At 52.3% G+C, this 12,158-nt stretch overlaps 2 protein-coding genes across 7 annotated transcripts in view; one reads left to right on the top strand and one right to left on the bottom strand.

Annotated features, from left to right (window-relative positions):
* NT5C2 (5'-nucleotidase, cytosolic II) overlaps positions 1-5,843 on the bottom strand; it is a 51,785-nt gene extending 45,942 nt beyond the window's left edge. For all 6 annotated transcript variants that reach the window (XR_014948731.1, XM_085554675.1, XM_015866923.2 and 3 more), the window contains exon 1: positions 5,781-5,843. The gene's annotated coding sequence lies outside the window, so the exon portion shown is untranslated. The remainder of the gene's footprint in view (positions 1-5,780) is intronic.
* Positions 5,844-7,404: 1,561 nt separating this feature from the next.
* INA (internexin neuronal intermediate filament protein alpha) lies at positions 7,405-11,733 on the top strand. Its single transcript, XM_015866926.3, has 3 exons — positions 7,405-8,601; positions 10,250-10,374; positions 10,551-11,733. Exons 1-3 carry the CDS (start codon positions 7,720-7,722, stop codon positions 10,813-10,815), a joined length of 1,272 nt encoding a protein of 423 aa, XP_015722412.2. The 5' UTR covers positions 7,405-7,719; the 3' UTR covers positions 10,816-11,733.
* Positions 11,734-12,158: the final 425 nt, after the last annotated feature.

The following is a 12,158-nucleotide window of genomic DNA, read 5'->3' on the forward strand; positions in this document are numbered from 1 at the left end:
CAAGGCAAAGGCAAACAGGAAAGGTTAGATCACAAATGTGTTTGTGTTTGGCTTTCAGCAACAATTTCTTTTTTTCTTCTTCTTTTTTTTTTTTTTTTTTTTTTTTTTTAAAAGCCAGAGGAAATTTGCACATGCAGTATCCAGCCCTAAACACTCACAGACACAGAACAGGTACTTTCCTGGTGCCCATAAACACCACTAGTGCACCAACTGACAGATGCTTGCAATGTGAAGTGGAAACTGAAATCTGACTCCTGCCTCAGTTTCCAGACAGCAGAACGAACAGATGATTTACCAGCCTGGCTTGCTTCTATCTTCAATTCCTCTTTCCAACACCACTCAGCCACTTGGATTACAATGATGGCAAAGCTACAGGAACTGAACTGGAAGGGCAGTTTCCAGGGTCAGCTTCAAGCTAACAGGTGCTCTGGGCACCTGAAATTTATGGTCAACTAATTGGTTCTCTTCAGGGAGGGAACTCATCCTAACCCAGAAGCACATACACACTATAACATGAAATGAGTTGAAATGAACAAGCACTGAAAAATAACTATGCAACTACTACAGGTATCTGTAGACACTCAGTGAACACTGCAACATGTCAGAAGGCACACGATTTAGCCGTAACACTCAGGATTAATCCTTGCAGTCATTTACTCTGACACATCTTCAGATCTTCACAGTCTTGAGACTGAATTGCTTTGTAATATCCAAATGAGTGAGCTGCAAACATCGAACATATGCAGCTCCTCCTTAGGAGGAAAAAAAAAAAGGATAGAATCCTAACTCAGACGGAGAAAACTAAGAACAGCATCCAGAAAGATTATTTGCTTTTAACTACAACTGGTTCCACTTAGTGACTTCCAAAATTACCTGCAGTTCACTAGCACTTACCCTTTAATGCTGCCACTGGTGATCGCTGTTTACAAAGCAGTGGCATACATCTCACTCAGCACTTCTTTGGGTTTCTGAGGGCAGAACATTCACATGCTCTTCTCTGACCCCACGTTCCTAATTATTGCTGTTCACGTCGATATGCAACTCATCACCAGCTGAACCAACCCAAACACCAGCTGAATTCAGCTGGCCCTGGGATTTTGGCATGCTTTATACTAAGCCATCAGTCTTCTCCCTTTGGAGTTTACCTTCTATTCTAGGTTACTTTAGAAGCTGAATAGAAAGCTTATCTTGTTACATGCTGTGGCCAGATGTGCTACATTTGATGGAAAGGCCAAGAAGCGCTCAGTCCAAGCAGTAACATGCGAGTTGACTAACACCCATTACTACTGTTTGGCAAAGCAGATGAAAAAAACCAATGTAAGCTGCAAACCCTACCTCACCAGCATCCCACCTCCCCCTGAACCGGATGCACAAAGCAGGGATGCAGCTGTTGCTACTCCAGCAGTGCAGACATCTGCTGCTGCCTGGGGAAAGGCAGCAGCTCACCCAAGGGAAGGGGCAACTCACTCCGTAGGCCCCACAGTCCAGAGCAGCCCTGCATGGCTATCAAGGCCCGACCATCCTGGCTGAAAAAAGCCTTTTTGGAAATGCACCTTCACAGAGGGTTCAGTGAGAATTTTCTTCCTGAAAGATCCAGCAATAATGTGTCTCAAGTGTTTTATGTATTATGCCAATGTTAACACGGAGAAGTACAAGGCCCAGGTCAAAACCAGCTAATCCAAAGGGCTGTTCTTAAGTAAACAGTGGAAAACCACTCTACTTCAGAGCCTCTCATAGAAACGCACACAGGAAGCCTCTCTTCCCCCTTCCGCTGAACCAAATGTGCCAAGTAAGTTAAATGATAATCTAGCAGTAAGCATATGTGTGAAAGAGTAGGCCTTTGTTTGAAAATATCTGGACCGCAGCTGGGAGCTGTGAATAGTCAGTAACTAAATTAGGCTAAGTTTAGACTACATAATGACCTCAACTTCTGTTGAAGGAACCTTTGTTTTGAAACAAATTGCAAGCGCTAAGATGAGAGGGAGTGGTAGTTTTGGACACTGAAACTGCTCAATTACAGTTTAAGTGCAACACAAGCAGCACTAGGGTACACTGTCCCCACACACTTGTTTCTAATTCACTTTGATGCCACCTTCCAATTTCTAAAGACTCACATCTGACTAGGCCTCCCTTTCTTCTATTGCTCTACAGAAGTGGTGCAACCTCTGTTTTCAAAAGAGAAATGAACAGACCATTCACCAGCCAGCATCACCACTACAGGTACTTCATTACTGCAATTCCAGCTCTCCGCATTTAATGCACCTCACACCTTTGCAGAATTTAAAGCGGTTTCCGCTGCTAAGTGGCACAGGATAACAACCTGCCCGTCTTCTTTACTTGCACGTTAACAGAGAGCAGCATACAAACAAGCTCAGTGGGGTTTCCAACTTCCCTGGCTCAGACAGAACCCTCTTGCTGATGAAACTACCAAAAAAGGGCTGGCTGTGCTGGTAAAGTCCACAGCAGGTAGTCATGCCCTGAGAATGATAAGCGGGGGACACTGCAAGCAACAAGTTTAGCCTCTGCCATTCTGCACCAGACTTGAGAAAGTGACAGGAACACAAGGGCTGGCATGCAGCCATCCAGTGCTCGCACACGTGGGGACCTGAGAGTCCAGGAAGTAAGAGCAGATGGGATCCCGGCCTAACCGTAAGGCAAATGCACTGCTAGACCTATGGGTAGCTGTCAGATTTGGTTTTTAGGCTGAATTACTCAGTCTCCCTTCTTGACCCTGCACCTTCACACAAAAGAAAGCATCTCCCCCATCAGAGGTTTGCACCTTTTTAGCCCTGCAAAGACATTCATAAGACTTATTAACTACCCTCACGTAGCCAGGTTTGGATTAGCAATCGCTTACAGTGGCTACCTGAAATACCTACGCAATATTGTCCAGATGTTGCTTAAGGTCTATTTACTGTACATTAAGTTCTATTTATTGTGCACACTGGGTTGTCTCTGTGGTTGTGTTAAGCAGAGTCATGTTATACGCACTCTCTAGGCAGAGTGCACAGTCCAAGGTTTTAGGAACCATTCCAGTAAACAACTCATAGTGATTAAAAAGCAAAATACAGATCATTGCTACGAGCATCATAACATGACATATAATAGTAATTTCTTTAGAAGTGGGAAACATGTTTTAGAGTAAGAATTCATTTATATGAATGCACAGTTTGTAAGATGTGCTTAAACATAGAACAGCCAGCTTTTAGAGACTTAAACCGCAGCCATTTCAAATGTTTGTGTTGCTGACATAAGAAATAAAACTAAAAAACTAGATGGAGTACAGACAATAAGCAAAGAATTCCCACGCGCTGACTTAGTAACATCTCATCCTGAGGACTGAGACAAGACTTCCACTCCGGGCACATTCTGTTCAGTTTTCCATCCCATTATTCTCACTGCTAAAAAAACCACAGCTGTTTTCTATCAGGACACCCACGTTGGCAAGCCACCCCGAGGCAAGGACACGGCGCAGAGCAGGAAGGTGCACCACTTGGGCTGTCCTCAGTTTCCCTCAGGGTAGAGCCCACGTGCCTGTCCCCTCCATGGCTCTGTGCTGGGTGGCACAGCAGCCCTTCTTATCCCGAGGTGATTAGTTACAGAGGTGTGCTTTTAACAGGCTAAAGACAAGGCCCTGCCAAACAGCAAGCCAGTTCCTATGACAACTTTCCACTGCAGCTTGGCTGGAGACCATTAATACACCTTCCTCAGGCCAAGTAGCTCCTACACAGTAACACTTCCGTGGGTCATTACAGACCTCAGCACGACTTCCAGCAGCGTCCAAGCGATGGCAGGTTGCATTGCATGGAAAGCAAGGGAACAGCATTCCCTCACTTTCAAATCATACAAAAGGTTTGCTGAGCACACCCACTTTTGTCTCTCACCCACCATTTTCTGGGCAGAGCTGCAGCCAGCCCTTCTTCCTGCACCTCCTGTGAGTCACAACCCACAACCCATGCAGACTCAAAGGCTGTGGGTCAGCTCACTTTGCCCCAGGGAAGCAGCAGCCCAACCTGCACCAGCCCCAGGCCACCTCCTGATAACAGCTCTGCAAACTAACAAGCCACATTTCATTTTTCTAACAGAAGCATCGCTTCATTCAGCTGCACCACAAATCACAGGTAGAAGGCCAGCAAATAAACCTATCTGCTTTTTCAATAAGCATCATTTAAAACATCGTATTTAAATCGTCTGTTTCCTTTTTACTTCAGATGCACAAACAAGATACGTGTAGGTTTTAAGGGAAATACGACATTCAGTGTATTTCTAAAGATCCCAATACTGCTGTGTTTAACAGGAAACATCAAACTGAGCTTTCTGGGTGTTTTCTTTTCACAAACAAACACTCCTGGTGATGTTAAAAAAGCACAGGACAAATATTTCTAGTGGTTTTAGATAGGGTATATAACACTAATGCAACCAAAGCAAATGTACTGACAGGCTCCAAACCTCAAACCTCAGCTGAAAATGTTTGTCCCATTCTTACAGTTTTTCTCCCCATTTATCTCTGCAATTGTATTTCATTCAATGGAGCATTTCAAACGTAATTCAGCGGTGCATTTTGCAATACAGTTTGCTTGAATGACGCTATACAGAGTAAAGGTTGTATTGTACTATATAATGAAACAACGTCCATGCTTGAACAAACTCCAACTGCTGTTAATCGAACCAGCAAGTTCCTGAATGATCTTTTGGAGTCGGGACTAAATAGATTATTTTAAATAGCAGCCCTGCTCTAAAGTATGTTTAGGTTGACACGGGCTGATCAGCTTGCAGTTAAAACACAGCAGTTCACCCTCTGTGCCAGCGTGACAAACGCAATGTGCAACCTGAAGATCAACACGTAGCTTTGAGTTTTGCTTCTGGTTTCCAGCACAGCCCTGCAGCACCTGAGATGGGTTGTAAGTCTTCCCTTTTGTTCACTAGGCACCACGTACCGCCCAGTCCCCAAAGCAAACAGCTGGATGGATCAGTGGAATCACAGAACTGTTAGGGTCAGAAAAGACCCCTCAGATCACCTGGATCAAGCACCAAACACAGCTCTGAGCTGGCGATAAGGTGTTAACCTACACTGAGGCAGACAGGAAAGGCTACGTTTATATATGTCCCTCAGAAAGCGAGCTGCAATCTTTGTGGTTTAGACCTTCCAGAACTAACAAAATATATATGTTATATAGAAATAAAAACTTTCCAGCAGTCCCCACACTACGGGGTAACATTCTCAAGGCCATTTCCGAGCGGCTCCCGGCCATGCAGCCGTTCAGCCTCAGAAAGGCAGCAGCGGAACGTTTCACCATCTCACACTTCGGAACGCCTCAAAGATCCTGCCCGAGCTGCTGCCTCTGACGGTCCCCGTGAGCACAGCGGGGAAGCCCGCACCGTATCACCCAGTATCACCCAGTATCCCAGCCTCGTGCTGCTCACGGCATCGTTTTGGGGCACAAAATGAGATAAGAAACGCGGTGGAGCGGAGCAGCCTCGTGCTGTGATCCCCCCTCCGAGGGGATCCGGCACACACGGAGCGAGCAGCTCAGAGCACCCGGGACGGGCAGGCGGCAGCGGGGACAACGGGTGCCTCCCTGCGCGGCCGGAGGGGAAGCGTCTCGATGCGCACAGCCGGAGCTCCGCTCCCTGCGCTCCCCCTCGGCACGGAGCCCCCTCCCCGGCTCCCCCTGCCCTGTTCCCCCCCCATCAGTTCCGAACGGTCGCTTCCAACGCTCCCGGCCACGCACCCGCACGCACACACACACACACACACGCGCGCCCCGGCCGGTGCTCACCTCCCGCCGCGCTCGGAAGAAGTGCCCCGCACCGCTGCCGCAGAGCACAGCGCGATGCATTGCGCGTGCGCCGCACCCGCACCGCCCCCTCCGGGAGCCAGGGAGCGGGGAGAGTGTGCGAGGAGGGAGGAAGGGCGGAGGATGTAAGGGAGTGTCGGCAAAGAGCATAGACACAGCGCTGTACTGTGATAAACCCTGCGGGAAAGAAGAGGTTGCTGTCGTTTATTGACTCAGACTCCTCAAACAACCAGCCTAGATCAAAGTGAAGATTCCTATCCAGGCCATAGGATGAGGCTGCAGGGTTTGCTCTGCCGCCGGAACACATGTACTTGTGTCACAGAATCACACAATGCTGGGAGCTTAAAGACCATCCAGTTACAACTCTCTGTTGTGTCCATGGACACTTTGCACTAAACCAGGCTGCCCAAAGCCCCTTTCCAACCCTGCCTTGAACGCCCCTATGGATGAGGCAGGGCAGGGAATGGCTGTGCTAAAATGGGCTTCACAAAGACTGAATGCTTCTAGGAAAGCTCTGAGAGCAGATCTGAGTCCTGGAAAGCAGTGCACAAGCCAAGTCTCTTGTATTTATACTTCCTGGATTTTTAGTTTTGTCTCTGCTGGCTGACACTTCTTATTTCCCCCATACACTACAAGGCAGGTGCACAAGACGAAGGCAGGATTTATATGTATGCATGTGCATCCCATTACCAACCCCTGACAGCACATCTGGGACCAGCCTGCTGCAGCAGTGAACTGCAATGAACTGTGTGTGTAGTGCTGCACCCACCTCACTCACAAAGAAAAGGGATGTTTCTGCCTTGTGACCACCTTCCAAGTGCGCTAGCTGGGATGTGGGCTCCTATACAAGCCATAGGTGTTGCCACAATTGCGGGGCTTCCTCCAGAGCCATGATAGTGACCAGGTTCCGATCTTGAGGGGATTTGAATCCCAGCACCGTTCCTCCTGCTTTGGCTGGTCTCTTTGAAACAGCAGCAGCTGTTACAGAAGCAATGACTCTTTCCAGTCCTGGCTTGCTCACCCTCTTGTCTCACCATCTGGACCTCACTGACATGATCCTCTTGCCACCTGAGAGGATAAATGGGGACAGGAGGAGTGGGAAAACCAGGCTCCAGCTCTGATCAATGCAAAAGGGATTTGCAGCAGGAAGCCCAGCTGCATGTTTTGTCCTGTGTGGGGCATGGACTAGCACCCAGGACACTGCCACCCCGGCACAAACACACAGTGTGACTTCCCTTCAGAACCGGTGGGGACGAGTGCTCTGTGCATGTACATGGTGTGTGCCCACCCATCGGTGTTCCTGCCTGTTTGTATGCCTGCCTGTGCTTCTCCACCTGCCCATTCCTGCCTGCTTCTTTAAGCATCTCTGCCTCTCCTTCCTTGTGCGTCTGTGCTCAATTCTCTGCACGTCTGCTCTTCCCTTTGTCTGCCACTCAGCGTGTGTACGTGTGAATGTGTCCGTGCCTTTCTGAGTGCTTGTGCATCCACCTGGCTCTTTGTGTGCGTTTCACAGCACCCATCTCTCCTCCCGTGTGTCCGTCCACTCCTACACCCCCCATATTTCCATTTATCTATTAATCCACCCATCCATCCATCAACCTAACGATCTATCCCCGCACCCTCCCGCCGCAGCCTTTCAGCACCGCGCCTGGTGGACAGCTCCCGCCTCCTCCTACCGCGGCTGCCCCGCCGCAGCTCCGCGCCCCGCTCCGCCCCGCATCCCATCGCTCCATATCGCATCCCACAGCACCGCATCCCATCGCTCCGTACCGCATCCGACAGCACCGCATCCCCCCGCCCCTCCCCGCATCCCATCGCTCCGCACCCCTCCCTCCGTAGCTGCCCGCGCCCCGCCCTGCTCCGACCCGCCGTACATAAGCGCTCCGCCGCCGCCCGCCTCGCTTCGCTCCTCTCCGCCGCGATGAGTTACAGCGTGGAACCGTCGGCCCTGGCCGCCTCCTCCCGCCGCCTGCTCGCCCAGGCCCCGGGCCGCACCGAGGGCCTTGAGCCGCGCCGTGCCAGCGAGAAGGAGCAGCTGCGGGGCCTCAACGAGCGCTTCGCCGGTTACATCGAGCGTGTGCGGGCGCTGGAAGAGCGCAACCGGGCGCTGGCCGGAGAGCTGGCGGAGCTGAGGCGGCTGCCGCCCGAGCCGCGCCGGCTGGGGCAGCTGCTGGGCGGGGAGCTGCGGGCCCTGCGAGCCCGTTTGGAGGAGGCGCACGGCGAGCGGGCGCAGGCAGCGCTGGAGCGGGCGAGGCTGGCCGAGGAGACGCAGCGGCTGCGGGCGAGATGCGAGGAGGAGGCGCGGGGCCGAGCCGAGGCGGAGCAGGCTTTGCGCGCCCGGCAGCAGGCGGCCGACGGGGCGGCCAGAGACCGAGCCGACCTGGAGCGTCGGGCGGAGGCGCTGCGGGAGGAGCTGGCGGAGCTGAGGCGCGCCCACGCCGAGCAGCTGGCACAGCTGGGAGCTGCGCTCCGCGCCGCCGCTCCACCGGCATCCGGACCCCCGACGGCTCGGCCCGACCTGGCGGCTGCGCTGCGGGAGCTGCGCGCTCAGTACGAGGCGCTGCCGGCCCGCAACCTGCAGGCGGCCGAGGACTGGTACCGCGCTCGCTGCGCCAGCCTCCACGAGCGGGCGGCCCGCAGCCAGGAGGCCGTTCGGGCCAGCCGCCGCGAGGCTGGAGAGTGCCGGCGGCAGCTGCAGGCACGGGTGGTGGAGATGGAGAGTCTGCGCGGAGCCCACGAGTCCCTCGAGCGGCAGCTGCAGGAGCTGGAGGAAAGGCACAGCGCCGAGGCCGCGGGGCTGCAGGTGAGCGGGTCCCCTCCGTCCCGCCCTGCCCTCCCGAACCGTCTGCCCCATCGCACGGCACCGCCCTGACCCTGCACCGATGCCTCGCGCCCGCCCCACGCGGCTGCGGTGCCCCCGCTCTGCGCAGTGCCCTCATCCCTGCAGCCTTCTCCCCGGCACAGGGCTTCCATCTGCCCTGCCTGAGCATTGCCCGCTGCTTTCACCCTTCCTCCGTACTCGGCACCCTAGGGAGCAGGAAAGGCCTTTCGGGAGGGATCAGCATGGACACCCCTCTGCAAAGCCTATTGTCGCAGGGGACAAAGACCTCTGTGCACACACAGGTGCTGCTTGGGGACATCACTCCATCCCTGTCCCCCAAGTCCGCGGTCACTCCCCCCCACTGTGGGTAATTCCTCGAAGCCACCTGCCCAGACTTGGCCACTTGCCCTGGGGTCTGGCTTTTGGCACCGGCACTGCAGATGCAAAGGCAGCCAGATCCCAGCATCCCGTGTCCTTGGACAGATTTATGGGGTGGACACTGAGCACTCCATACCTTTTATTCCATTAATACAACATGACCCCTTTTTCTTATTACAGGGAAAATGTCCATGGTTTAGGACATAATAAACCCCAAGATTGTTGTATTACATGTCTACTAAGCGATCTCTGGTTTCCAAATCAAGCCATTTCCATATTGATAATGAAACGACAGCTTTACTTCATACCCGAGGGCTGCTGTTGTTCCTCTGCCAAGTATTGCTGTGTCATGGAGCCCACATCCTGCCAGGCTCTCTAGGAAGCTGGGCTGCAGCTCTGCAATGCTTGCAGGGTACTTGAGGCCTTCAGCAAATACTGTGGAAATAGACAATATGCAACATTTCCTTCAGTGGATGGAAGGATTACACCTGGGAGCAACCTATATTTGGAATAAAATTGGAATTTAAGAACAGCAACAATGCAGCTGGGTTAAACAGCACTGTACTTCAAACTGATTTAACTGCAGAACAGTGATTTCTCACTTCATGACCCACAGGCTCTGCTGTGAGTGTGACAGTTTGTTGCACAGTGTGCCTAATTAGGAGCTAAATGATGCTCAGTGCTATGGCAGAGGCAGTGAGAAGGGCTGGTTGTAGGAGATGGGAGCTGGTGTTTGCAGTGGCCACCGCAGGTTCTGCAGGCACTTGCTGCAAACTGCTTACTCATTGTCCGTGCCCATCGTGCAGCCTTGATGACAGTGGGGCATCCAATGTGGGAAAGCATTTGGCCTGGAATGATCCCCTGTGGGGGTGGGTTTTGCTGCTTTCAGGCCAGCAGCTCTGCAGATTTGCCAGACAGGATTTGGTCTTCCCCTCCTGGTGCAAGCTTTTCCCTTCCATTGGCCCTGGAGCTGTGTCCCAACCATCTGCTGGGGGCTCTGTCTGGTCCCATTGAACCCCATACTTGTCCTGATGGTGTTTAAACTTACTGAAGAATATATAAAACCATCAGTGTTTAAAGCCCCTTCCCACTGCATGCTGTTACAAGCTGTGCCCAGCACTCTGCCTGCTTCTCCATCTCCATTAGCACCCAAGCTCCTGGTTGGGATGTGCAGAGCTGAACAGCTGTGGGGAGAAAGAACACCCCAAACCAAAACATGGTCCTGAGAACCCTTGTCATTGGCTCCCTGCAGGACACCATTGGGCAGCTGGAGGCTGACCTGCGAAACACTAAAACTGAAATGGCTCGACACCTGAGGGAGTACCAGGACCTGCTGAATGTCAAGATGGCCCTGGATATCGAGATCGCTGCCTACAGGTAGGGTGCTCTGGCCCTGTCTGAGCCCAGTCCAACACCCTGCTCCATGCAGCCAAGCCTGGCACCAAAATCAGACCTGGGTCTGTTTTCATCCAAATCAGCTGCATCCTGGTGCTGTGAAGGTGCCTTGTGAGGTGACCCCCACCTAAACCCTTTCATTTGTGCTGTGCTTGCAGGAAGCTGCTGGAGGGAGAGGAAAACCTGTTCAGCATGGGGAGCGCTGGCCTTCCAGCCATGAACCCCCTCCCCAACCCCACCTACTCTTTCCAGCCACGCTCCTCCACTCCATCCTACAAGAAAGAGGAGCAAAGAGAGGCGGCTAGAGCAAGCTCCAAGATACCACCTGGTCAGGCTGGGATGCTTGATGGGACCATAACCACTGCCAAGAAGGCGGAGAGATTCAACGTACGTGGAGGAATCATTGCAAATCCTAAAGAGTAATGGTGGGGATCCCATCCCTTTTGCATTTGAGGGGGAGCAGTCTTCAGTCGGCCCTTTAATTGCCTCTTGGGCACCGGGTTGTGCTCAGTAGCTCTGATTATAATGACCCCCACAGGGTCAGGGCTCAGCAGCCTCTGGCAAAGCAAGGGCCGAGCTCAGCACACTGCTCCCTCTCAAGTCAGGTGGCGGCCACACGGGTCGCTGGGTGCATGCTGGTGGGTGTTGTGGGTGCACGGGGGTTTGTGGCAGCGAGCAGGGGACTCACTGCAGTTTGGGGAGGGGGTGGCGAGGGCATTGGAACTCAACTACAACTAGGGTTAAGGCTACAACCCTTCACCCACTGTCCAAATCCATGTGTAGCTAGAGTGTTTCCTCCTCTTCGAGGTGTAGCCATCCACTTTTAACCCAGAAGCACAGAAATAGCCATAAACACACCTTGTTTCTGGTCTGTGAGCCACTTACATTTTAAACTATAAGGAATGTCTTCTTTCTCATTCCAACAACTCCTTCTGTTTCTCAGTAGCGTTATCTTGGCCATGTGCATGAGGTTTGTTGGTTGGGAACTGGCACCCAGTGCCTGTCACCACGTACAGCCAGGAGGGCTGGGTGCTGCCAAATGCCACATTCACGCCTCCGCTCCAGCCTTCCAACACGTGCCAAATCTGATGTAGGATTTACAACTGTAGGTTTCTTTCAATGCCTTAAAACTGCCAGCTTCTGCAAGAGACGGAGACTGCGTGTGTGTGTGTGTGTGTGCTACACATCGGTGCCCAGACAAGGTTGCTGTCACAAGACCTTATTGCCCTCTCAGTGTTGCCAGAGTAGTTCCTGGAACCAGCAAAGTGTTCACTCACACTCCTTCCTATTGTACTGTAAGGCACAGGTTAATAATTAAAAAGAAAGAAATAGTTACATGAACCAAAAGTTCTTGTCTTCTTTCCTCCTGCTTCACACGGTGTGCAGCACCCTTAGTCATAGAAACATTAAGGTTGCAAAAGACCACTAAGATCATCCAATCCAACCCCAGCCCATCCCCACCGTGCCCACTGACCACGTTCCTCAGTGCCACATCTCCACATTTCTTGAACACCCCCATGGATGGTGACCCCACCAGCTCCTTGGGCAGCCTGTGCCACTGCCTCACCACTCCAGAGAAGAAATCCTTCCTATCAACCTATCACAGTCTGAGGCCATTCCCTGTTCTGTCACTAGTTACCCAGGAGATAGCCATGATCAAGGACATCCTGTGTGTGATGGTTTCGGTGACAGACCCTATGGCTCAGCTCTCACAAAGACCAGCAGACAAGAAGGAACTTTATGGCAGGCGAAACCCCATCCTGCCA

The sequence above is a fragment of the Coturnix japonica genome, chromosome 8, assembly GCF_054131305.1.
Source record: "Coturnix japonica strain WE chromosome 8, WE-NBRP24, whole genome shotgun sequence".
NCBI classification, from domain to species: Eukaryota; Metazoa; Chordata; class Aves; order Galliformes; family Phasianidae; genus Coturnix; species Coturnix japonica.